The 25,574-nt window shown below is 36.3% G+C and overlaps 1 protein-coding gene across 1 annotated transcript in view; it reads left to right on the top strand.

Moving 5' to 3' along the window:
* Rasef (RAS and EF-hand domain containing) overlaps positions 1–25,574 on the top strand; it is a 77,127-nt gene that overhangs the window by 48,100 nt on the left and 3,453 nt on the right. Inside the window, exons 6-16 of the mRNA XM_028754640.1 lie at positions 1,851–1,966; positions 3,269–3,337; positions 4,832–4,916; positions 5,824–5,912; positions 8,566–8,800; positions 9,102–9,239; positions 9,330–9,474; positions 13,256–13,337; positions 14,512–14,626; positions 17,512–17,631; positions 20,991–21,067. Of these exons, the coding sequence (XP_028610473.1) occupies positions 1,851–1,966; positions 3,269–3,337; positions 4,832–4,916; positions 5,824–5,912; positions 8,566–8,800; positions 9,102–9,239; positions 9,330–9,474; positions 13,256–13,337; positions 14,512–14,626; positions 17,512–17,631; positions 20,991–21,067 (1,271 nt within the window). The remainder of the gene's footprint in view (positions 1–1,850; positions 1,967–3,268; positions 3,338–4,831; positions 4,917–5,823; positions 5,913–8,565; positions 8,801–9,101; positions 9,240–9,329; positions 9,475–13,255; positions 13,338–14,511; positions 14,627–17,511; positions 17,632–20,990; positions 21,068–25,574) is intronic.

Genomic DNA, 25,574 nt, shown 5'->3' on the forward strand with positions numbered 1-25,574 from the left:
AGTTTTTACTGGATTGTTTTAATCTTATTGTACTTAAATATAAACCTAAAATTTCTTTACTTTGAGCCCTTCATTATAACTATATTTCCTTTACTTCATGGACCTTGAGGGTTATTACACTCAGTGTTTCTTGCTTCTGGGAAAAATGAGGCAGTACATAGCATAACTGTCACAATCTTTTCTTTCCCTCTTCTTGAAATCTTCTTGTTCAAAGAACAATTGATTCAACTATTCTGTTACATGAATATTACGTGAATATTTAAATTCTTAACATTGTTCATTATCATTCGTTATTCTTGTATGTGGCATTTGATACCAAATTATGATAGACAAGAGTTGGTCACTATGTCTCTGATATGTTATTCCAGACAGACAGAGAGACATACATACATACATACATACAGATAGATACCGCAGGTCTCTGTCTCTTCACTATTGGGATTAAAGACAAATTCTACCTTGCCCAGCTGATTCTAATTTATTTCCCCCACCCCCTCTCTTTTTAAAAATTTTATTTACTTTTATTTTATTTTATGGGTGCTTTATCCTGATATATGTATACACCATAAAAATGAAATAAAAATGAATAAATCTGGTGTTCACAAAGTCTAAAAGATGGCATGGGACCCCTGGAAGTGAAGTTACAGATGGTTTTGAGTCACCATATTGGTTCTGGGAGTAGAACCCAGGTCCTCTGGAACAGCAATAAGTGTCCTCAACTGTGGAGCCACCTCTCTAGCTCCCTAGTTCCACTTCTCATTCTCCATTTGGGTCTTTAACCAGGTTACTTGGCCTTTTCTCTGTTCAACAACAGGACCTCCTTAAGCATTGAATGTTGCCATGGTGCCTTTTATTAGTATAATTAAATACTGGAGGCAGGCTTTCTTTATTTAGCTCACAGTGGGAAGAATTCAAGAGCATGGTGTGGTGTCAACTTTGTTGCAGAGCCGATGGTAAACAGCTGGAAAAAGTAGCCAAAAGGTAAACAGGAAATAAAAAGTGACCTCCAGAAACCAATTCCAAGGATGGCACTCTAACTTACCGACGGAACACGATTTTGGCTTAATTTTCCAATAACCTCAGTGCATTATTATCAGCCCTTATTCATTATAGTTTAGGATAGATGTCAAGTACAAGATGATGAGTGACTGTAAACTTTAATAATGTACAATATTTGAATATATAGTCAATTTTTTGAGCAGGAAAATGTGAAGAACTTAGGAAAGGTAAATGTTATTTTTATGGGACTGCACTATCTAGTGTATAATAGAAATTATAATATAAACGGAAGCTGCAAGTTGATACAGCATCTGTTTTTCTTTATTCTAGATAGTTCACCAATAATGACACAGTGACACCAATATTTCCTTATCAAGCTTTGCCGAAATACCTGGGCAGTCATGGATCTATATTAATCCTCTGGTCTAATCTGGCTACCTCCCAGCCAAAATGCCTGAGATTCTAGCATTTTGATATATTCTGGTTCTCTGGACTTCAGATGAAATTTTCTATGATCTCTCTTCTCACTCTCCTTGTGGCTCAATCTGTCTTCTGTCTTTCTCCCTCCCCTAGCTGATGGAAATCCCACCCTATTCTTTCTTGTGCCCAGCCATTGCATGATTAGCTTTTATTGACAAAGCAGAGAATAAATGGTAAGCATTGTTTACACAAACTTGAGACAGGAGACATGAACATTGCAATGCTGTGTCCAGATTGAAATAAGATATAAGGGCAGAAAAATCAGCATTTGAATACTACAATGATAAACTTTACACAGTGCATAATATTATGCGTACATATTTTAGCTGCAAGAAAAGCCTAAGTCTAATGCATCTCATGATTTATTTTAGGAAAATCAAAAACTCAAGAAAGAACTTTTAGAAGCACAGACAAATGTAGCTTTTCTACAGAGTGAACTAGATTCTTTGAAAAGTGATTATGCTGACCAGAGTCTGAATTCTGAACGGTATGAAACTATTCATAACAGAGGGTCATTCATTAACTTTGGGGAATATATATTGCTTTGTAAAGATGCTACTTTTAGTGACAGATTTTCTTGTGTGTGTGTGTATGTGTGCATGTGTGTGTGTGCATGCGCACGTGTGTGTGCATGTAAAGAGTTTTGAATTATAGGTCTCTTAGGACAGTGCAGGGCTTAAACATATTTGTTTTAAGTGGCCTTGGGAGGAAAATACTGTGAAAAAACAAACCTTTGTTAAAAGTGGTTGTCAGATAGGAATCCTGGCCTAAAATGAGAGCCATTAACTTACTCAGTGCTTAGTTCTGAGGTATTGGTATTAGTAACATATAACTTCACATAATCAGAGACAGACATTTTTACATGAGAGATACAGTTATATGCATATACATGAAGAGTAAATTTGGACATTTGAGGAAAACAGATTTTATTTATTTATTTATTTATTTATTTATTTATTTATTTATTTTTGCTTTCAAACTTTCAGAATTAAGGCATTATAGTATCATTAAATGGTACAACTTTTACTGTGTGTATTCTGTCTGCATCCTTAGAGATAATGTAAGTTCATCATATGTAAAATAAAAGAAACATACGCCACTGCTCTTAAAAAATTTTAAGTTCAGCTGGAAAATCCAAAACAAAAAGTTAAGTAGTGTACACTGAGGAGGGCCAGCAGTAATAACATTAGCAATGTCAGGGCCAGTTTCAGCCATTGTTAAGGAGACACAGGAGGTGAATACAAGAGAAAAGATCTGCTTGTGCTGGCCAAGCAACAAGAGGATCCAATAACAGCAATATCAGCTGAAGCAAGTAGCATTGCCACCTACGAAGACAATCCTTGGCACATTATTAGTGTTCATGACTTCATCTGTGGAATATCCTCTCTTGTAGAGACTCTTATTATCTCCACATTACAGACAGGAGAAACAAAAAGTCTTAGAGACATAGGTAAGAGGAAAATATGAAAAGCAAACTCAAAGAGAAGAAGGACTGGCTTGGAGAAACAGAGACGATTAGACCACTGGTTTGAATAAGAAAGAACCTTTTAAAACACAAAAAGTTGGTAAACAAGTTTACAGACATTCTGATAGGGACCAGCTTTTTGGCTAAGGAACTGAAATTTCTATGTGGAACTGGCTTTTTAACTCAGTAGCAAATAGACAGGTTTCTATAAATGAAGCCTGATAGCTCATGAGGATTGGGAGACAGTGATGAGTTTGCCCACGCCCCATGCTCACACCTGCTGTCTCTTCCCTCCTCACTGAAAGATAACATATAATTTTGCAGGGATCTGGAAATAATCCGAGAGTACACAGAAGATCGAAGTAATCTTGAGAGACAAATTGAAATCCTCCAGTAAGTTCTTTTATGAAATGCTCAGTGCATTTTAGCCAATTTGTGTTAATAAAACATATAACACAACCTGCCTTGTCCAGGGTTTAGGTCTCTGTGTCTTCTCATTGCAGCAATTTGGCAAGGCCACTACCCTTTCTGACTCATTTACCTCTAACTGAATTACTCCAGTATAGTCTAGTTCTCAAAGTGTCTGCACATTAGAAAAGCATATCTCATGTGTTCATGTTATACCTCTTAGGAATGAGGCCTTCACCCTCAATGAGCTCTCCTGGTGTCAGTGTTTAGTCATTTTTTTCTTACTTTTTACACACACACACACACACCCTTAGGTTTTCTTTTCTTGTTTAAAACACTATTGCCTAAACAATTCTATCCTAAACTATCAACCTCACAATAACTTGTGGTACTTTGATCCTCTGAGGGTCCTTTTCAAGAAACCTTGGTATTCTTGCATTTTTCTGGTATACTGTATAGTCTTTGGTTTTCAATCTTCTAAATGAAATAATGTTAGGCTGGGCATATTTTTCTTCTCCAATTTTTAGTATTCATTAAGTCTCAGCTGTGGAAACTACAGAGGTCATGTATTATGTAGACTTATGAGTTCATTTACTCATTAACTCAATGATTTCTTGGTTAAGAGCTTTCATGGGTGAGGTACTGGGGATAGAATAGTGAATGGCAGAAAAATGTCTCTCCTTAAGAGTCTTGTAAAGGAGGAAGATATAAGCTTGTTACTCAAAGAAATACATAAATTATATATATATATATATGTATATGTAAGTGTATCAATATATCAATACACATATGTATGTATGTCACCAAATTTATAAGAATACAACAAAAGAAAAGTATATGTTCCCCCCATCGAGAGGTATGGAAGGTCAATAAGGTACTCCTGGTGGAAGTGATAACAGAACTGAGAGATGAAGGATCAAGTGGCTACAAATAGGAAAACTAGATACTCTGTAGGAAAAGGACTCTGAGATCCTTATATTTTACCTAAGGAAAGTGTGTGTTAAATGACTTTCATTATATCCTGTGAGGTTCTTAAGTTCATATTTAAATTCTTAATTAGTCTAAGATCAATAATCAAGTGTTTGGTTGATAGAGAAATCCCATCAAGGGCATGAAGAGGAAGGGATGTAGGAATAGCCAGCATGCTACATAGCACACTGCATTTCTGCCTGGGACTGAGCCATGAGAACTGGAGAGTAAAGAGCTGCCTGAAGTCTGTTAATAGGAGTTATCAGAGGGAAGAGTGTCTCGGCCCACCAAATTTATTCTTAAAATGCTCCCAGATGGTCGGGAAAGTAAACTAATTAACCCATTCATTGTAATTTGTATCTGTTTCTGACTTTGTTTCTGGTGTTTGAAAGCAAACAAAGTTACAAGAAGTGTGACATCTGTGTATGCTGAATGTCACTGCCTGAAAAAAGAGTGGGACCATTGATCCCCCAGTGCTTCCTGTATGTTTGTCTACTTCTTCCCACACAGAACAGCTAACCGGAAGCTGCATGACAGTAATGACGGCCTCAGGAGTGCGCTGGAAACTACTTATAGCAAGCTCAACAGATCCTTGGTATGCAGTGTCTTCTTACAAGATATTCAGTTCTTTCTCTTGATCAAGTGTTTTAGGGCATGAAAACAATATATTTTAGGATAACTTCATGTTGATCTTATAGTGAGACAGTCTTAAAATAAAAGGATAATGCTTTTTAAATTAAAAAAGTATTGTCTGCCCATTTGTATAAATAAGTGAAATGATGTTAACCAAATTCTTAAATTAAATGTTCTAAGAGATGAGGGAAAAATTTGAAATGTGTGTGTGTGTGTGTGTTTTCTCTAGAGGGGTTAATGATATAGGAGTTGATTAGTTTGTAAAGAAGGACAGCAAAGAAAATGTGAGATATCCTGTGGTCATTAAAAATAATGTTGCCAGTAAGGATGATGTAGCTCTGATTCTGGCTAGTGATCTTTTCTTCTGCATGCACTTAACCTTGGACTTTGGGTTTGGGTTCTTAACCTTCCTGGCAGAAACAAGTTTGCCCAGATTGCATTTGCAATGAAGCCCCTTATTGTGTTTTTGTGATTCAGCTTTAGAAATGAGACCTTAGTGTCATATTAGGATGTGGAATAGTTGTTCAATAAGATTTTGTTTCCAGAAGAGACAAATCTGAGGAAGCTGATGTAGTGCTCTCTTGGCATACCTGAATAGCACGCAGACTTGTGGAGTCTGCAGTAGAGCTGCATAGCAGTGAGATCTGATAAGAAAGAGAAACCATTTTTATTTCTGAACAGAATGTTTACTGAATGTTTCTGAACGTTTAATGAAATTTTCAAAATGATTTTTTCATGTTCGCATTTACTCCTGTGGAGTCAGATTTATTTTTATGTGTATTGGGAGTTAAGTTGTGTGGGTATGCATAAGTACATCTGACTGTGGTATATAAAATTTCTACATATTAACAACTACTTGTGTGTTACAGCGTATAAATAACATATCACCAGGGAACACAATTCCTAGAAGCAGTCCCAAATTTAATCACCATTCTTCTCAGCCACTGGCCTATGATAGGTATGTAGCATCTGCTTCTTTTGTTATTTGAGTTCTAGATCAAAGTCAAAACCAAGACAAATTATCTTAGAGCTGAATTAAAATAAAGTAATATATTTAAGTAATAATATTTATTATGATCTTATATTAATGTTCAAAATGCAAAAAAGGAGAAAAGAGTAAGTAAACATATTTCATAGAGGGCAGTAATTTTCTCCATCTGCTTTGAATGATTTTGTGCACACCAGTCCATGCCTCCCCTCAAACCATGTCCTGTGCTGTTGCATTATGGATGGTGTATTGTGCTGAGCCTTTTGTCATGACCTGTCATTGTTTAGTATTCAAAACAAGTAGAAAATGTGGCTATCTTTGAGTTACTAAATATTAAAGGAATCATTGAGGCATACCAAAAGTTAGAATTTTAACTTGTCTTTTTAGTGATCAAGTAACGAATGGTGATTGTGTGTGTGTGTGTTTCTGTGTGTATGTGCGTGGGCAGACATTTCCAGTGTTGCTAGCTAAAAGTTTGTGGTATATCAAAGTATAAAAAACAAAAAAGGTAAAAAGTATGCCGTAATAAATATATTTTAAAAACCCCTGCTTAGGGTTTCTTCCCCATCTTTGATCATTTATGTTCCTGGATGAAAAACACACACACAACCTTTATATTTTAATGTACCTTAAGCAGCACAATAGTTAAACAACCGCCTACTCTCCGTGCTGTTAGAATCTTCCTTCCTATCCATAACCCATAGTAAGTTACTGCTTACTATGTTTCACCTGGGCTGCTCTTAGCTCCAATTGGCCAACTGACATGGTCACATTTTTATTGTTCAACTAACCCATGGCAGCTCTCCCTTCTCTTCTCCTGCACATTCTTCTACTCCATGGTGGCTTCTTTTTCACAAGCCCATGAAACCTCTTCCCCATCTATGTATCTTTTGCTCAGATATTGGCTGTCAGCATCACTAGTCAGAATTAACTTGGGGTCAGGTTCCCAGGTCTTGGGGGGCTGCACTTAGCATTACAATAGACAGTAAAAGACAAAACCTCAACATTATACATACCAAACAATTACTTCTAAATAACAGCTTTAGTAGTACATCCAAGCATTTAATAGTTTTCATACCCAATTTCTCATTTTGTTCCCTCTTAAAATACTGCTTTCCATTCTCTCCTCAATCCTTCCAGTCATCATTCCAGTCTTGTGACAGATATGTAATAGCTGCTCAGATTTCAAGTTGTTGATGGTCAATAGTGTTCCACCACACCTGGTGTTAGCTTATGGTCTTTCTGGATATGTCTCTCACTACAGACTGCCTGTGTAAAAACATGATCGTGATTTTTGTTTGTTGATTCATTAATTTTATAAAACGAATAGCTTCTTTGTGTTTAAGCAGGTGATTATAAGGTTAATGAAAAATATACAGTTTTAAAATTCAAAGTTGATACTACTTTTTCTATACTAATATTTAAGAACAGTTATCAACAAAATGTAGAAAGAAGTACACAAAACAAAATTTTTTCAGAAGTCTCATTAGGAGTTATTCTTGATAGAATGATGCTACAAATGAGGTCTAGTACTGGAGTGAGAGTTCTTCTCCAGTATGTTCTAAGGGGCAGGGTCTTCATTGCATCACCAGGGCCTCAAAGACAAGCACATCCTCTCCTGCTCTTCATTCTGAACTCAACTACAAACTACTATGGCCTCTGCAAATCTTCCTTCCTTGGAGTTAGTTTGATGTATGAAGTTAACAGGGTCACTTTCTTTTTTATGCTAATATAGAGCTCTGCTTGCTTACAGAAAATCTTTAGGCTTGGGATATTGACTGTTTATTTTCTGTCATAGAAGAAGAGGATAGAGTCATGAGACCTACACCTAAATATCCAGTCATTGACCCCCAAACGATTGTATGTAGTTTTGTACTAATTGCACATGGCCTTGAAGTCTTGAGGAGGGGCCAGAGTACATATCGGTTGGGAAAGACTAATAAGGGGCTCATCTTGTGCACTGAGGAGAAGCTAGGCACACTGGGTTACACTTTCCAGTGCAGCTCCTTATGGCTCACTCATGCTCCTGTGAGTAGCCCCTCACCCATGCTCTGTAAGTAAGCACAATAAACTCATTGGTTTTCCAGGGGGTGCTTTTGTAAAATTGAACTTTGTTTTATTGTTGGGTTGTTTATTGGATGAGGGTAGGCTTTGCCTAATTGCTGCTCCTCACCCCTAAGAAAAAATTTCCCAACACCCTGTCTCAAAATAATAAACTAGTAAATACACAAATAGAAATAGAAAAGTTAATAAATAAATAGAAGTAAATAGAAAAGTTACAATCTAGAAGTAGACAAACTATTCTGCATGTGGTCTAACTATGTTATATTTAAAAATAGTAGTGTTGCATTGTATTTGTATCTAGGATACTCATTTTTTGTATCAGGAAATAGATCAGCCAATTTCAAAGAGTAACATATATAATATTTCTCATTTGAGCGCTTTTGTCATCATAGATAGCTGAACAGAATGAACTGATTGCACTTTGCACACTTCCTTTGCCAATGCCAAGGGAACATCCTGTTCTGTATCTCCTGGCAAATGACAGTGTTGTCAGCCTGTCCCTTTGTGCTCTTGTACATTGTGAACTCCTTGGTAAAGTTGTCTCCTCTTTTATCACAAGGTCATTCCATTCTTCATATGCAGATGAGGATTGTGACTCTTTGGCTCTCTGTGACCCTCTGCAGAAGATGAATTATGAAGTCGACAGCCTGCCTGAAAGCTGTTTTGACAGTGGCCTGTCTACTCTAAGAGATTCCAATGAGTGTGACTCCGAGGTGGACTACAAGCACCAGGGAGGACTTCAGAGTTTGCACAGAACAGAGGAGAGCCTTGGGGGAGATGCATCAGACACAGATGTAAGCCAGAAGCCATGATGCTCGGATGCTTTCATTTCACTGAAGTCTTCCATCATGTTTTATGGAACTCTGCCTTACCAGCACATAACCTGTGCTGTTAAGGTCATAAATAGGAAGCTTATTCTTTAGAATGGATTTTCCCCCTAGCACACAAGGGAGGAATCTCAAAGGTTTCCCTTGAAGAGGAGGTCTGCTCAGTAACCACACTGGCAGTAGACTCAGTGGCATAGTTTTGCTTTTCTTTCGTCTGTGATGTATATACGCGAAAGATTTGGTTTTAATGGTTGATGGTTTTTGACAGGTTCCTGATATAAGGGATGAAGAAGCATTTGATTCTGAAAGTGTGGCTTCTGTCTTACACTGGCAGCCTCAGGGGTCTGCTGGTGAGGGCAGCAATGTTATTTCCTCCAGAAAGCCCATCTCAGCTCTTTCACTTCAAGTAGGTAGCTTCCGATAATCTTTTGTTCATGGCATGTTACTTAAGAGGACAAATAGCCCTGTCATCACCTGTGTGGCTATTTCCTTCTAGACAGACATGGTGGATAGCACCTCCAAGTCCACCTCTCAGAAGGCTTACAAGATTGTGCTAGCTGGCGATGCTGCAGTGGGAAAGTCCAGCTTCCTCATGCGACTCTGCAAGAATGAGTTTCAGGGGAACACAAGTGCAACCCTAGGTATGGCTCATACTTCCACTGATAACATTAGAATTGCTATCTCTAGCTTGATTTCTTTTCTTTCAGAATTATATACACAGGTTCACAAATTATAATTCCTCTATATGAATTCAAGTATAAAGAGCCTGTGTGTGTTTGTATGTGTGCATAGAATAATCTCTTATTTTGATTAAAATCTAACATGAAAAAACCACTGACAGGTTATGGGAATCTCTGTGGACAGTCCAATCAAACAGAACCCTGCTTAGACGCAGTAGATTCTTTTATTGAGCATGTATTTCTCAAGCCTTTCATGGAGAGCATGCCTGGTATCATCATAATGCTGAAGGTACACAGTAAAGAAAGTTGAACAAATCTTTATATTTAAAGAACTTTCACACCAGTGGAAGTAAATTGACCAAAATGAATTTCAAAATGAATTTAAAAATGAATTTTCAAAAATGAGGTGCAGAAAGAAGTGCATATTTCCATAGGTAGCTAGGGAAAACTTTTGAATGCTTCGATTTTATGCTAAGAACTTTGTAATGAGCATGACAAAGTGGACTTTAAGGTCAAAATTAACTCTGTATTTGTGCTCTTTTCTACATGCCCACAAGAAAACGAGTTGAAGTAGTAGAATTTCTCTCTTCGTTGTTTCTTTTCTTTATTTATATTTCATTCTTTTCTTTCTTTTTTGAGTATTTTATAAACACTTTTTAATTAAATTTTGTGCTCAATCTATTTTGATCATGTTGGCTCCCTCACTTATCTCCCAGATACTTCCATATCCCTACCCACCAGACTTCATGTTCTCTCTCTTTCAAAAACAGAATCCACATTTAAAAAAAACAAAGAAAGAAAAAAAGAACATCAAAACAAAGAAGAAACAAGACAAAAAAAATAACAAACCAAACCAAAATGTTCCCCCATCCCAACCATGGAGTTCAACTGTGTTGGTTTACTATGTCTGCCCTAGTGTGTGGTTAATTTACCCAGTAACATGCCATTGTAGAAAAAGAATTTTCCTTTTGCCACAAGGTATCAATTGCCAATATCTTCTTTGTTAGGGGTAGGACCTCATGTCCAATTTCCCTCAGTCCTGGAACCGCATCTGACTTGAAACTATGCAGAGTCCATGCTAATATAGTCTCTGTCCGTTCATATGTTCATCAGTTCTGTTGTCTCTAGAAGACAAAATTCCTTGGAGTCATCGATCCAATCTAGCTCTTAGAATTTATTTTTTGCCATCTCTTCTACATAGATTACTGAGCCTTGGTCACTTTATGGACTGAGTGTTCCAAAATCTTTCCCTTGCTGTACCTTGTCCAATTGCAAGACTCTGTGTTAATTCCCATCTACTCTAAGAAGAATCTTCTCTGGTGTGGTTAGCATAAACACTTATCTGTTAGTGTAGCAGTATGTCATCAAGAGTAATTTTATTGCCTTTTTATAGCATAAGAGCTAATAGGCACATATAAGGGAAGATGTGGAATATATTTTGGGGGGACCTGGGTTACCTTGCTCAGGATATTTTTCTAGCTCTATTTGCCTTTGAATTTAATAAATTCACTTTTTACAACAGCTAAGTAATATTCCATTATATAAATATATGTCATGTTTATTGTCTATCTCTCAGTTGATAGACATCTGGGCTGTTTCCAATTTCTACTATTATGATTAGAGCAGCACAGAACAGGGTTGAACAAGTATCTCTGTAGTAGGACATAGCGTGTTTTTGTTATGTGCCTAATAATGTTATAGCTGTATCTTGAGGTAGATCTAGTCCCAGCTTCCTGAGGAACTACTACACTGATTTTCATAGTGGCTGTACAAGTTTGTGCACTCCTACCAGCAATAAATAAGTGGTCCCTTTTCCCTGTATTCTTACCAATATTTGCTCTGTCATTTATTGTATTTGTTTTGATCATTCTGACTAGGAAAGATGAAATCTCAAAGTAGTTCTTTTTTTACTATTTGTAAATGACCAAGGATATTGGACATGTCTTTTAAAGGCTTCTCAGCCATTTGTGTTTCATCTTTTTAGAACTATCCACTTCATTCTGTATTCTGTATTTTAATTGAATTGCTTACTTGATGTTCAGTTTTTTTTCTGATTCTTTAAATATTTTAGATGTTAATCCTTTATCAGATATATGATAGGTAAGGTTTTTTCTTTTCTTTTTTTTTTTTTTTTTACCTATATGTGGGTTAAAATGATAGCATTCTTATAGTACAGAAGTTTTTATGAGGTCCCATTTATTAATTGTTGGTTAATGACTGTTTTATTGTTGTACTGTTTGGAAAGTCCTTTCTTGTGTCAGTGAGTTTAACCTTATTCTCCACTTACTCTCCTATCTATTTGGGGTATCTGTTCTTATATTATGCTCCTAAATTCATTTATATCTGTATTTTGTGCTGGGTGATAGTTTGGCTCTATTAACATTCTTCTATATCAGTGGCTTTCAACTTTCTTAATGCTGCAACCTTTTAACACAGTTAACCATGTTGTGGTGACTACAACCATAAATTTATTTTCCTTGCTCCCTCATAAATATAATTTTGCTACTGTTATGAATTGTAATGTAAATATCTGGTATGCAGTATATTTTATGTATGATCATGTGAAAGGGTCATTGGACTACCAGCGGAGTTATAGATAATAGGTTGAGGAAAAACTATATGTATATATGTATCTATAAATCAAATAATAATCAGTAAACATTTTAAAATTTAAAAAGGAAAAATAAAATAAAAATTTGTATTTTACCAAACTGGAAAAGCATAAAAGAAATGGATGAATATTTTCATATATATAGCCTACCATAGTTCAATAAAGATGAAATAAATAATTTGACAAGGCCTATAGCCCCAAGTGAAATAGTAGCAGTAATTATAATCTCCCAAGCACAAATAATGCAGGACCATGAGGATTAAACAAAGAATTTTACCAGATCTTTAAAGAACTAACATATATACTATTCAAATTATTTTGCAAAATAGCAACCGAAGGAGCATTTTCTAATTCTTCTTACCAGGTATTATCCTGGTACCAAAGCTACACAAGGAACTAATAAAAAATGAAAATTTTAGTATTCTTGTTTTCAAATTTACATAATAATCAGTAGAAGGGGTTTGAAACACATTATCATTTGCTTTTCTTCATCTGAAGAGTTATTTCGACAATGAGAAATGAAACAAATTGATTGCCCTCATCACATTGGGCACATTTGTAAATTTATAATTCTTTGATAAGCTCTGAGATAACAAAACTGAACAAATCTATCTTATTTTATTCACAAAAGAACTAAAATATTGCTTTGGTTGCTAGAGACCCTGACATACATATGCATGTGTGTGATATACACAGCTCTCTACATACATATGTATATAAATATACATGTTTCTATGTATGTAGTGGTCACATGTGACATCCATGTACATATACATACAATATCATATGCATGCATATACTTAAAAATATATAAATAGAACACATGTAACATATATATATATGCATATGTATATATATACACATGTGCATACAGATAATATAGTTTTGCATGCACACATATGGGTCTGATTTTAATCATCCTGGAAAAAAGAAATGACTATTCTCTATTCCATAGAGCCAGCTCTTCCTTGAATCAGCCTGGCTTTAGATAGCACATCTATATGTACACATGTAATCTAACTTATTTGAGCTTCAATCTTTGAAAGCCAAGTATATTTCTTTCTACTTTGGCTTTAGTTTTCCTATCATCTAAGTCACAAACCTAAAGAATTACCTGTATTTCTGTTTCAGGAGTTGATTTCCAAATGAAAACTCTGATTGTAGATGGTGAACAAACAGTTCTTCAGCTCTGGGATACAGCTGGGCAAGAAAGGCAAGTGCTTTTCATAATGTTTTGGATTAAAGAATACAAAGGCAAGCCTCAGGGTTGGCTTTTATGCTATTATTATTTGCAACATATTGCTGTGTGTTAAGATATTGTATTTATAATTATAAAGAAAGTAAGTAATAATAAAGCTGATTATTTTAATATCTACTCCCATATGTATGTATCATTTGTATGAAAAGAGGTTATTTGAACTTTCACTGAGATGATGCTTGGTTTGGATATCATACTTCTTTGTGGAGAGGAGTCAGCATTTCTGAATGCAGTGACAGGTGGAGAGGTACTTATTTTTGAAGCAGCAAATGATAGCTGAGGAGACTCTGTTAAATATCCTTGATTGAAGGGTAATAACACCAGATAAGTGACAGACACACTCTGGTGATTCCATAGCTTAAAATTTTTGCCCATAAGTATGAAGCACAAGTTTTAATTTTATCTTATTCTCTGTGGGTCAAAATATATTAGTATGCAGTGAGTATTTGAGATTCCTGTATCTGTACCATGTTTTATGAATTGTGCTAAGATTCAGTGATGAATTTGGGGAGCCTATTCCTGCTCTTGGTCACTACAGATTTCATCATACTGCTTTTCCCTCTTTTAGCCTTTTGGAGATATGCTACAGGCATGATACAACTTATATCCAGGTTCCTTTCTATTGGCCCCTTAATAAATTATCTCCTTTCATGTAAAAAACAAAACAAATACAAATCCCACTCCAGCCCTTTCAGGACATTATTATTAGTATCTAGGAGTTCAACCATTTGTATTTTTGGGTATGTGTATAAACACATGTACACATGTGCACATGGAGTTCATATTGCTTAATATTAGATTTCTTTTTCAGTCACTCTCTGCCTCATTTTGAAGCAGCTTTGGTTCTACACCTGTCTGGTAACTGGTTTCTAGGGTTGAATTTTGTTTTCAGTATGCTTTTGGTATTGTTGTGGCTAAAGTTTGGGGTTGGGAGACATTCTTGGGATTGTCTGGTGGAGAAAGGGCTTCTTCAGTGCTCTTAATGAAGTTCATTAGTAATGTTTACTACTAAGGCTTTATTTGTTGGAATTGGTTATAGAAACTGAAGACTAAAAGGCATAGTAGAGAAGAAGTGCACAGGAATGACAAGATGGCAGAATGGCATTGAGATTGCGTTTGTCTTTTCCAGATTTAGAAGTATTGCCAAGTCTTACTTCCGAAAAGCAGATGGTGTCTTACTGCTGTACGATGTTACTTGTGAAAAAAGCTTTCTTAATGTACGAGAATGGGTGGATATGGTTGAGGTAAGGAGTATAACGAAGAAAGAGAAAACTGTGCAAAGGAGTCATGAACTGTCAAGGAATCCAGCTTTGTGCTGGATGATTAGGAGCTAGTGATCTCTGCAACCTTATCTCTTCCCAGGGAGTTTTCTAAAGTTGAAGATACTGCCTCAAGTAGCTTCTGAAAATAACTTCTGGGTTCTTTGCTCATAAAATGTAGAAACCTTGTGTAATGAAGTGGAAACACAGGTAGCTAAGAAAGCAAACATGAAAGTAGTTTAATTGGATGTACACTATGGCAAGAATTTTATAAACAGCTGAGATACCACTGGGATGTTAGAAGGCTAAGATCAAAAGCTGACTTTATTTTAGTTGTCATATGGGATTTTCAGACATCATAGATACGTTAGAAATATGAATTGATATTGGGGGACTTCAGTGTCAAGATGGCTGTGTCTCCACTTACGGACTTTTCATATGATTTAGTTTCACGGTAAGAATTTTTAAAAATAGGAGGTATACCAATAAGTATTACTAACAAGCATAAAAACAACAGGATACTTTCTTGAAAATGTAAGCAAGTGGTAAATACAACTTCCTAAGTGAGTATTTCACTTGTATTTTAAACGTATTAAGTCACAGTCATGACTGGAGACAAGTGCTGTATGATCTCAAGTGTACCTGTGGGTTAATATTCTCTTCATGGATACAGAATTAATGGAAAGATATTGTGTGATTGGAATAATTTTTAGATGGTGAAACATAAATATGTCCTTTGTTCTACCAGAGTACCTATCTTAAAAGTCACTATGACTTCTATAATATTTTATTTGAAAAAATTATCCATATATTACATTATTTCTATAACATCTGAGAAATAAGACAAAAAGAAGCAAATTTTACATATTATGAGAACCCCGAGGCATAGAAAATATATGGCACTTGCTTGTGTTCATAATACTAGTATGTAAAGATGAAAAGGAGTTCATAACCTTTTGACTTAACATTGACAAGAGTGAGTTACAAATGAATAGTAGTTGCCTTGATGAAACTAAAGGAAGTCTAAGGAATGAGCAAGAGAGCATCCTGCTATTGAATAGAACACAGCAGACTATAGCACTCAGTACCCTGAACAATATTTGATCATTAATATTTGGGACTTAGTCTCTGTTCTCAGGCTTTGTATATGCTGAAGAACATGTTCAGAAAATCACAATGGCAGAAAAGGCAAGGTAGCCAAAGAAGAAAATGTCCTTACATTAAGTGAGGCACTGCATGTATGTATTATAAGTGAGCTTTTCAGTCCTCTATATCCCTTTTCATGGGGTCTGAAAAGGAAGAAAAGAAGATGAGATCCTATAATTTTTAGAAGAGAGAAATAGGTATCACATTGCATTTGGATCTCACTGTAGAAAAAGAATGGCAAGAAAGCCTTCACAAAGTCTTGTTCTAAGATGAAACATTGAAATTATATGAGTCCCTACTAATTAGTTAAAAAAGAGTGGCGACATTGCTAGTGGCAGACATGGTGAAGACAGCTGGCTAAAGTAAAAGTGTAGTAAGGAAATGGCATGACAAAAAGGGACAGGGATTGTAGAAGAGTAAACAGAATAGAGTCCAGGCATGTGAAGAGGCAGCAGTGACCAAGGGGCCTTCATGGAGAAAGCAGTGTTTAAGTCAATACTTGAAGATGTGCTACATTCTGTTTATAAGATGTTAGAAACTCATTTAGACACTCAGCTCCTAACCTAATGTGACTAATTATTTGTTTTTATTCACTGTTAATTCTGAGGAGATCACCAAAGAACATAGTTCATAAGCATCTGAGCATGTAGAACAACAAGTATGGAAGAGGGCCATGTACTCTTTGCTGCCCTTTGCATTAAATATATTTATATGTGTGAAGTCAAAGATCCAAAGTCAAACACAGTCTTTTGTTTGGCATATTGTCTTGACCCTGTATGAGGAACATACCAAATTGAGTGAGCATGCCATTTAAGTACTTCAGTTTAATTCCGGTATGCTTGTAGGACTGTTGCTTATCCTAACTATGAACTTGAAGCCTGTGTTTCTGTTATGTCATGTGTATCCATCTTTAATTACCTTGTAGCATAACAAGACAAAATATGCCCTATGAGGTTTTCACCTCCAGAAGTGAGCCTCTGGCTCCTCTAAGGACTCTGTTATCATGTGGAAGTCTGCACATACTGATTGAGTGGTTTTGGAATCTATGACTTAGGAGGATTGATATGTAGGACTATTTCTCTTTGTAAATTAGACAAGTATGTGTGGAACTTTGAACCCAATTTTATTGTAGGATAGATGAAGAATTATCTACACTTTGCACATGGGATAAAGCCGTTGATGTAGAATGACCATTGTTTTAAGGAGACCCTATCACCCTACATTCTGTGGACATTCCACCTGAACAGAATTCTGTGGTCACGCCATTGGATTATGAAGTGATTATAGTACACTGTACACTGTGCATTGTACAACAAGCTCTTTTCGTACACTTTATCTCCTTTATTATCCAGGAATGGAATATTTTCTAAGTGGGGCAATATAATCACTTTGGACCCAAACCTTCAGCTTTACATATTCTTATTTCACCTCTCTGAATTTCATAATTTGTAGTTGTAAATGAAGAAGAAGGGTGATTATGCTTCAAACATGCTGAGTTTAAAAAATATTATCTTACATTTAAGCAATTTAATTTTTAAATGAACACTAAGACACATATAATGAAAATAGCTATCAGTTTTGTTCTACAACTGTAATGATTATGAATAGTAAATTTGGCACCTTGAGACAACTGGACAATAGCAGCTACTCATACCATTGTCACAGCACCATACCATAGTTGGTTCAGTGTTTGATGTATTTCCACTTCTTTTCCTTCCTGGCAGGATGGAACTCACAGAACAATTCCAATCATGTTAGTAGGAAACAAGGCTGATCTTCGTGATGTTGCTACTGTAGAGAAACAAAAGTGTATTTCAGCATATCTTGGAGAAAAACTGGCCATGGTAAGAATCAGGAATTGTCCAAAATGAGGCAATATCAGGGTAGCTCATTGTTCTCATAATGAGGGGCCAAACTCTTAAGCCTTTGACAAATCAATATTTTGTCTGATAGGGCATTTCACCTTCCTACCAATAGATTTCCCTAATTCTGCTTAACTGTAATTAGACACTCACAAGAAGGGCAGTTGACTCACCCCATTACTGTTTTCCAAGTATTTGAAATTTATGGAGATCAGGAAAAATGTTTCCCACTTTTTTTTTTTTTGATAGACATTGCTGGCTGGGGGAATCTTTCCCTAGTCTAGGAATCCCATTGAAAAGAAAGTTATTTTTAGTGGATGTGATTGGCTACAAAGAGTTGTCTTGCCTGTGATAGAAGTGTAGCAGTATCTTGGCTGATGGGAAGGAATGTGAAGGCTTGGTTCTTTCCTTAAAGAATTGTGCTTAATAGGAATTATCTAAAATTGTTTGCAGCTCTGGATTTGTACAGAGAATGAGGTATATTTGTACTTTGAATGCTAATGTGTGCATTGTTATCCTGTTATTGCTATCACTGTTGAAAGATGATTTGTGTTCTTGACTATTCTGACTCATAGTAGAAAGCCATGCAGTAGAACCAAACAAGATTGCCTGATGAAAATGTGATTTAATGATGATATTCACTCTGTCATCAAACCAAAAAGCTCATAGGGGCAAATAATTATGAGAAGGTAAAAAAGTGTGTATTAAATAATATGAAATGAAAGCTAAGTGTGACAAACATAAAAACTAGACATAGAAGATAAATACTATGGAAAACACTTCATTTTACACACACACACACACACACACACACACACAGAGAGAGAGAGAGAGAGAGAGAGAGAGAGAGAGAGAGAGAGAGAGAAACAAATCAAAGCCCATAACACTCCACTACCCTCCCTGAATTGCATTGTATTGGGGTCTTCCTTCACTGAGTGAATGTGTGTATGTGATTGTGTGTGTGTGTGTGTGTGTGTGTGTGTGTGTCTCACTGTGTTAGACATAGTCCTCACCCCAGTGTATTCCACTTTGATCGAGGCAGTCCTTATCCAGTGAAGCTCACCATGCTGCATCGTCCCTCTTCTGTGTTGTATACCAAGTTGGAAACAGTCCTCATGCCTGTGTAGTTCATTGTTTTGGACATAACCTTTACCCTTGTGTACTTCATTGTGCTGGACAGTCTTCAACTCTATGTTTTACACTTAGTTGGAGATGTTGAGTCATTCAGTGTGTTACACATAGTCCTCACATTGTGTAGGTGGCTGTTTTAAGAACAGTTCATACCTGTATACGTCATTGAGTTGAGACAGCCATCCTCTCCTCTCCAGTTTCTTGTGTTTGAGAAATTACTTTTTCTCTATGTAGTTCGTTGTGTTGGAGAAGTTCTTCATCCTGTGTCACTAGCAGTTTTGGACACAGATCTTACTCCTATGTAGTTCACTATATTGGAGAGATTTCTCATCCTGTATATTCTGCTTGTTGGAAACAGTCTTTACCTACGAGAGAGTCCGCTGCCTCTACTTTTTACTCTCAGGAACAGTCTTTTTTTTCTACAAAGTTTATTCATTTTGTTCTTTAATTTGATCTTACTTCTCTGGTCCCTACAACAGGGGTTTTTCACCTAGCTTCTTTCAGGCCTAGCTCCAGTCTGTGTTTTCAACTTGTTCCTTAAGTCATCCTGTGACTTAATCCTGTCATCCTCCAGATTTACTTTACTTCTTCCTGTCATCCCTGTCATACCTAACCATCACCAGTGCTGTTTCTACTACATGTGCATTTGTGAATTGCATAACTTTTCCTGCCAGTTTGCTTATATAAACCTGGTAGAATCTTTTCTTATTTCCTACTTTTCTCTCTAGGTGCCAGAAAGTAGTTACCAAATCTTTCCCTTGAATTTTGTGTTAATATTGAATCTTCATTCAAGGCTATAGTATCTCTTATTGTCCTTTATTAAAAGAATTTGTCTTCATCTTACTTTATAATAACATATACAAATAACTGTTGGAATTACTGTAAGTACAAAACCCTGTGAGGTTTTATGGCAGAAAGACCTGATAGATACTTTTTAGAATTAGGAGGAACTTAGCGGTTACCAAAGAATCAAACCAAAAATAAGTGTTGAAGTGAGGTCATGGCATCTTAGCTATTAGAAGGGGCATGTGTTAGTGTCCTGAGATCAGTGGCAATTTAGATCACCGGAGAAGAGATTTATGAGCTAAAGAATATGATCTAAGGTAATGCTGGAAGATTACCTCAACTAGACATGAAACAGTGTCTTGTTAGCTGTGGAAAAGCACTTGAATATTATCTCAGCACCTTCTCAGAAGCAAAGGGGATGGAAAATGGGATGAAGAACTCAAGGAGGGAGGACTGGGAAGGGGAGCAACATTTGGAATATAAATAAATACAATAATTTAATAAAAATGAGAGTCATTTAAAAGTTAGAAGCAGAGGAGCAACATAAGTAACTATACATGGGGAACCACTGGGAGTTGTCTATGGATGGCAACATTTCACTTCAGCAACACAGGAGCTCTGGTGGAAGAGGCTGAGAGCATGAAGGATGAAGCCTTAGCCACTAGAACAAGCAAACACATCCTTTCTCCTCCCCCAACCCCATTGAGACCAGATATTGCTATGTAGTCATGGCAATCCTAATAGTTACAAAGAATCTAATACTGCAAAAGCTCTTTTGATATTTAATTCCCAAATGGCTGTCTTAAAATGTTACTTTCATCTGTCTCAAATTATTTGAAGAGAATATATGTGCTTTATTATTTTAAATAAACACCCTCAAAATGAAATTTTGTTTTTTTAAATGTAAAATAGAAAATACCTTCTGATTAGGAAGTATTCCTAAAATTACTATGTGTAGACTTTGTGTTTGTCTTTTGCTTTGTTTGTTTGTTTGTTTGTGACAGGGTCTTACGTATCAGGCTGGATTTGAATATCTGCTTCCATCTTTCTAGCACTGGTATTTTAGGCATGTTCTACTACATGGATTTTTTTTGTTGTTTATAAGTCTTGAAACTCTCAAGCTTACTTTTCTTTGCTATTACTCTTAGCATTCTTCACACACACACACACACACACACACACACACGCACACACATTTACTGTCATTTTTCAAAACAAGTTATTTTTCTGTGTAGCACTGGCAGTCTCATAACTCGATCTGTAGACCAGGCTGGGCTTCAGAGATCAGGCTGCCTTTGCCTCCCATGTGGCAGGAGTAAAGGTGTATGTCACCATGCTTGGCTTAAAAAGTTTTTAATGTAATAACAAATTTGAGAAAATTTTATCAAAGCCTTCACTGGATTGTGTATGCTTCTTTTCTACAGACCTATGGGGCATTATTCTGTGAAACAAGTGCCAAAGATGGCTCCAACGTGGTGGAAGCTGTTCTCCATCTTGCTCGGTAATGTTTGCTTGTGTTTAGAAATCTCAGTGCAAATCAGATTTTCACTTACTTAATGGATGTGTCAAATTCCTTCATTATGGCACTAAGTTAAACTATCTGCTGCCGAACATAGTCCTATCAGTCATGGTAAGGAAAACAATACACGTGTCTATTATAAAACCTAATAATTTTGCTTGTTCATAGTGACCATTGTCTAAATATATTTTTTACCACACAAATGAGATGCAGTGCAAATATTTTTAAACTTTTCTCAAAGTATCACCAAGAAAGGTAATAACTGACTAATAGAATCATCTCCTGAAACCAAAATATAAATACAACAGTAATAATAATAGTTATTAATCTAACTATATATTAGAACATTTTGCTGATCAAATAGGGTATAGAAAACCCAAACCTCAAATTGGATATCATACCAGTTAGAATCACTCTCTGAATTGCTCACTATGTAATTATTAGGAGAAAGCAGTGCTGTGGAGAATATGTAACATTTTGGCATGTGGATTAGAGTAAAATTCATCAGTAGAAGACTTGTGTAAAAAATGTGCATGTCAGTTCCTCAAATGTTCCTAGTTGTGACAGTACTGTCTCCCTCATTTATTGATTTTGTTTGGTGTGTGTCCTGGTTAGGTTTTTGTCAACTTAACATACGCTGTTATTATATGAGAAGACTCCCACTAGACTGATCTGTGGGCAAACCTCTGGGGCATTTTCTTTATTAATAATTGATTTGGTACCAATATGTGTACTATCACCTCTGGGCATTTGGTCTTGGGTTATATAAGAAAGCAGGCTGAGCAAGCCATGAAAATAAAGCCAATTAGCTACTTTCCCTATTGCATCTGCTTTAGTTTTCTGCCTTTAGGTTTTATTCTGAATCCCGTGATAGATTGTGGTGTGGAACTATAAGCTACAATAAATTCTTTTCTCCCAATATTCCATTTGGTAATTGTGTCACAGCAATTGAAACCCTAACTAAGAGAAATTTGTACCAAATAGTTAACTATTGCTGGAATAGACCTGTCCATATTATTTTGTAGAGGACTGTGAAAAAGAATGGAAAAGCTTTTGATCTTCAAAACTCAATGGACTTTTCCATAAGAGCTTGGAAGGCAAAGTTGATGGTAATTCAGATGATAGAAACTTGACTGTGAAGTTTCCGAGTTCTTCCAAGACTCTAGCATGACTATTCATGTGATATTTTTAATGGAGAACATGTAATTCTGGTCAATTGGGGCTGTCATTAACAAGAGACAAGAAATACTAAAATGAAACTTTTGGTTTTTGGGGCCTTTCAACACTGGTCAGTTTGAGCTGATAAGTTAGTGATGACTAATAAAAGACTAGTATTAAGGTGACGTCTTCTGGGTTTGCACATAGAATCTCTGGTATATTGTCAGGGGAGGCTGTATGTCATGCTGACAACCACATTTGTTTATATCTCCCAGGTGGTACTCTTTCTTAAAGCATGAAAGAGTCATGGAGAGCAGTCGAGGCTTAGTATTATGGGAAGCCAAGTGAGGCTATTGGTGAAGGTGCTCCCTCAGATGCAGTAGAAACCCCGAGAATAATAGGGTCCTGGACAGAAGTTGAGGCTCAGTACCATGTAGCAGTGTCAGAGTCCCCGAAGAAAGCTAAGGAGAGTCTGTTGCTGAAAATGCAGCCCAGTTGCTGCAGACCTAGCAATTTGGAGATGCTAGTACCATTGGGTTGACCATCAAAGGCAGAAGCAGCTTTAGCACATAGTTGGCCTCAGTCTATGAACCATACTGTGAATCTACCCTCTACCACACAGGATTCTACAGTTAGAGACTTTGGAATTTTACAGAGACTAGATATTTTTTGAGAAACTTTGAATTTTGCAATATGTGCTTAAGAAACTTAATTTTAAAAGTGTTTGAATTTAAAGACTTTAGAATTTTAAAAAGTTGGAATGTTCTATATTGTTATACTAATATTGAAATTTTGGGGATAAATAAGAAAAGAAAGGTTGTGAGTTAACAGTAGTGTGGTTGTGTTTTAAGTTGACAAGGAGGCAATTGTCTTCCCTAGGCTTTTGTTTTGTTTTTGTTTTTGTTTTTGTTTTGTCAATTTGACAAAAAACTCTTGGAAGAGAACAGCACAATCAGGAAAAAGCCTCCATAGACTGCCTGGTAAGCAAGCATGTAGAGCATTGTCTTGATTAGTGACTGAAGAGGGAGGGCACAGCCCACTGTGTGTGGTGCCATTCCTGGAGAAGTAGTCTGGGGTGGATAAGAAAGCAGGATGAGAAAACCATGGGAAGCAAGACAGTAAGCAGTGTTTCTCCATGGCTCCTGCTTCAGTTCCTGCCTTCAGTTTCCTCCCCTGGCTTCCCTGAATGATAGAGTATGTTGAGGCATTGTAAGCTAAAATAAATCCTTTCCTTTTCAAGTTACTCTTGGACATGATGTTTTATAACAGCAATAGAAACTCTAACTAAGACAATCTGCCACTAATGGAAACATGATTCCTTGCTATAATAAAGGAATTATGTATCTACCAAAACCAAAAAAAAAAATACCCTCACAAAATCTAAATAAGGACAGTAATATCTAATTACACAAAAACAAATACATAGTTTTCTGCATGCAGTTCTTTTTCTGATTATTTTTAATTATGTTTAAAACTCATTAGTGTGAAAACTGACCTTCTGGTTTTTCTTGCTGTTTTAATTAGTGGCTGGGGTTTATAGCACCAAGTAAGTCACACTCGTATCAACAGAATGCTTGGAGTGTGGTCTTGAAATAGATGACTACCCTCTCTTGAAATAATTAAGAAACAGGCCTCAGGTCTTCCAGAGGTCCAAGGAACATCTGTTTGTAGCAATAAACAGAAGGTGTCCTGGGCTCTGACTTGGTATATTTGAATAATTCCGACTCCCATCTCAGCCAATGAAAACACCTGCTTAAAGCAAAGCCTTATTGACATTACATATAACCTAGAATAGGCAGCAACTGTGATATTTAAGCACAGGCTTTTGAACATGTGGATTTTTGTTTTGGCCAGAGCTAATGTTACATGTGGCAGAAAGTAGCCATTTCCACACTTTTACCTATTAAGGCAAGTGATGACTATGTGCTTTGAGAACATTGGGAGCAGCAACTCTTATTTCTAAACAAGTTACATTTAGTGAAGGAGGAATTTCAACAAAATACAATGTTTGGATTTAACTCATTCTAGGTAGTAGATTATAACTTTTTAAAATGATAGTCTTTACACTGATGCCTGGGTGAGAAGGTACAGCTTCTGGAACACATATAGGTAAGAAAAACCCACAGATCTTATAAACTCGCTGAGCCTAGGCTTAACAAGAATTGACATTGTCCTTACACTTGTGGGTATTGTGATGATCAAAGCAACAAGCTTCTTCTGACATACTAAAAGAGAATGGTAAAGTGAGACTCAAAAGCTCATTTAAAGAAATGTTTTATCATCATCATCATTTATTATGTGCCATGCACACATGCTTGTGTGTGTGTGTGTGTGTGTGTGTGTGTGTGATATGTTTGTGAGTGTGAGCATGCACCTGTGTACATGTGTGGAGTTGGCTCTCTCCTTTCAATTTTGACTGGATGCTGGGGATCAAACTTAAGATTTGAGACTTGTGTGGAAGGTGCTGTGCTTCTGAACCACTCATTGTCTCTCAAAATCTTTTCTTATATGGAGCACTGTGTAGTCCTGGAGTTCTGATGATATCCACACATCCCTGCTTTACTGTAGGCATCTCTAGTCTGTAAAATGAAACTGAGGACTAGATATGTGGCCTCCAAGTCCCTTCCAGAAGTCTATATGTTTCTGTAATAGCCTGCATTCTATTAAATAGTATAGGTACCAGTGCTCAGTTGTCTTAACGGGCCATAGTAAATCACGTGGATAAAGAAATTAGTCATATCCAAACTATAGGCTAAATTCTTTTTTTATTGTATAAAGATGGAAAAGTCATTGCTGTTTGTCAGTTCCTACGTGAACTCCAGTGCAGTTTAGACACCAGATTTACTTACTTAAAACAACTGGTGTGCAAGGCTGGAAAAAATGGTTCATTGGTTAGGAATATTTGCTGCTCTTTCAGAGGACCTGGCTTCAATTATTGGTATCCATATGGTATTTTATAACTCTCTATAACTCTAGTTACAGGGAATCTGATGTCTTTTTCTGGTCTTCACTGGCACCAGGCATATGTGTGCACAAACATATGTGAGCGAGACACTTACATACAGAAATGTCTTTAAAGACAATGTCTTTAAAGACTGGTGGGCAAAGACATTTTGATGGAAAGGCCATCTCAATCATGTGACAGTTAGGTCATTGCTGTTTTTGTAGGCTCTTAGACTATTAAACCAGATGACTACTTATGAGTCATTGTTGTAAGTTTTATTGCATTATGATCTGGTTTGGACTTCTAGTTTTATTATCGGTCTGTACTCTTTAATCACTGTACATATGTCCTTTGGTTGCCTGATTTTTGCTTTTCCATTTTTTTTTC

Source organism: Grammomys surdaster, unplaced genomic scaffold (assembly GCF_004785775.1).
Source record: "Grammomys surdaster isolate TR1022 unplaced genomic scaffold, NIH_TR_1.0 126029, whole genome shotgun sequence".
In the NCBI taxonomy this organism is placed as follows: domain Eukaryota; kingdom Metazoa; phylum Chordata; class Mammalia; order Rodentia; family Muridae; genus Grammomys; species Grammomys surdaster.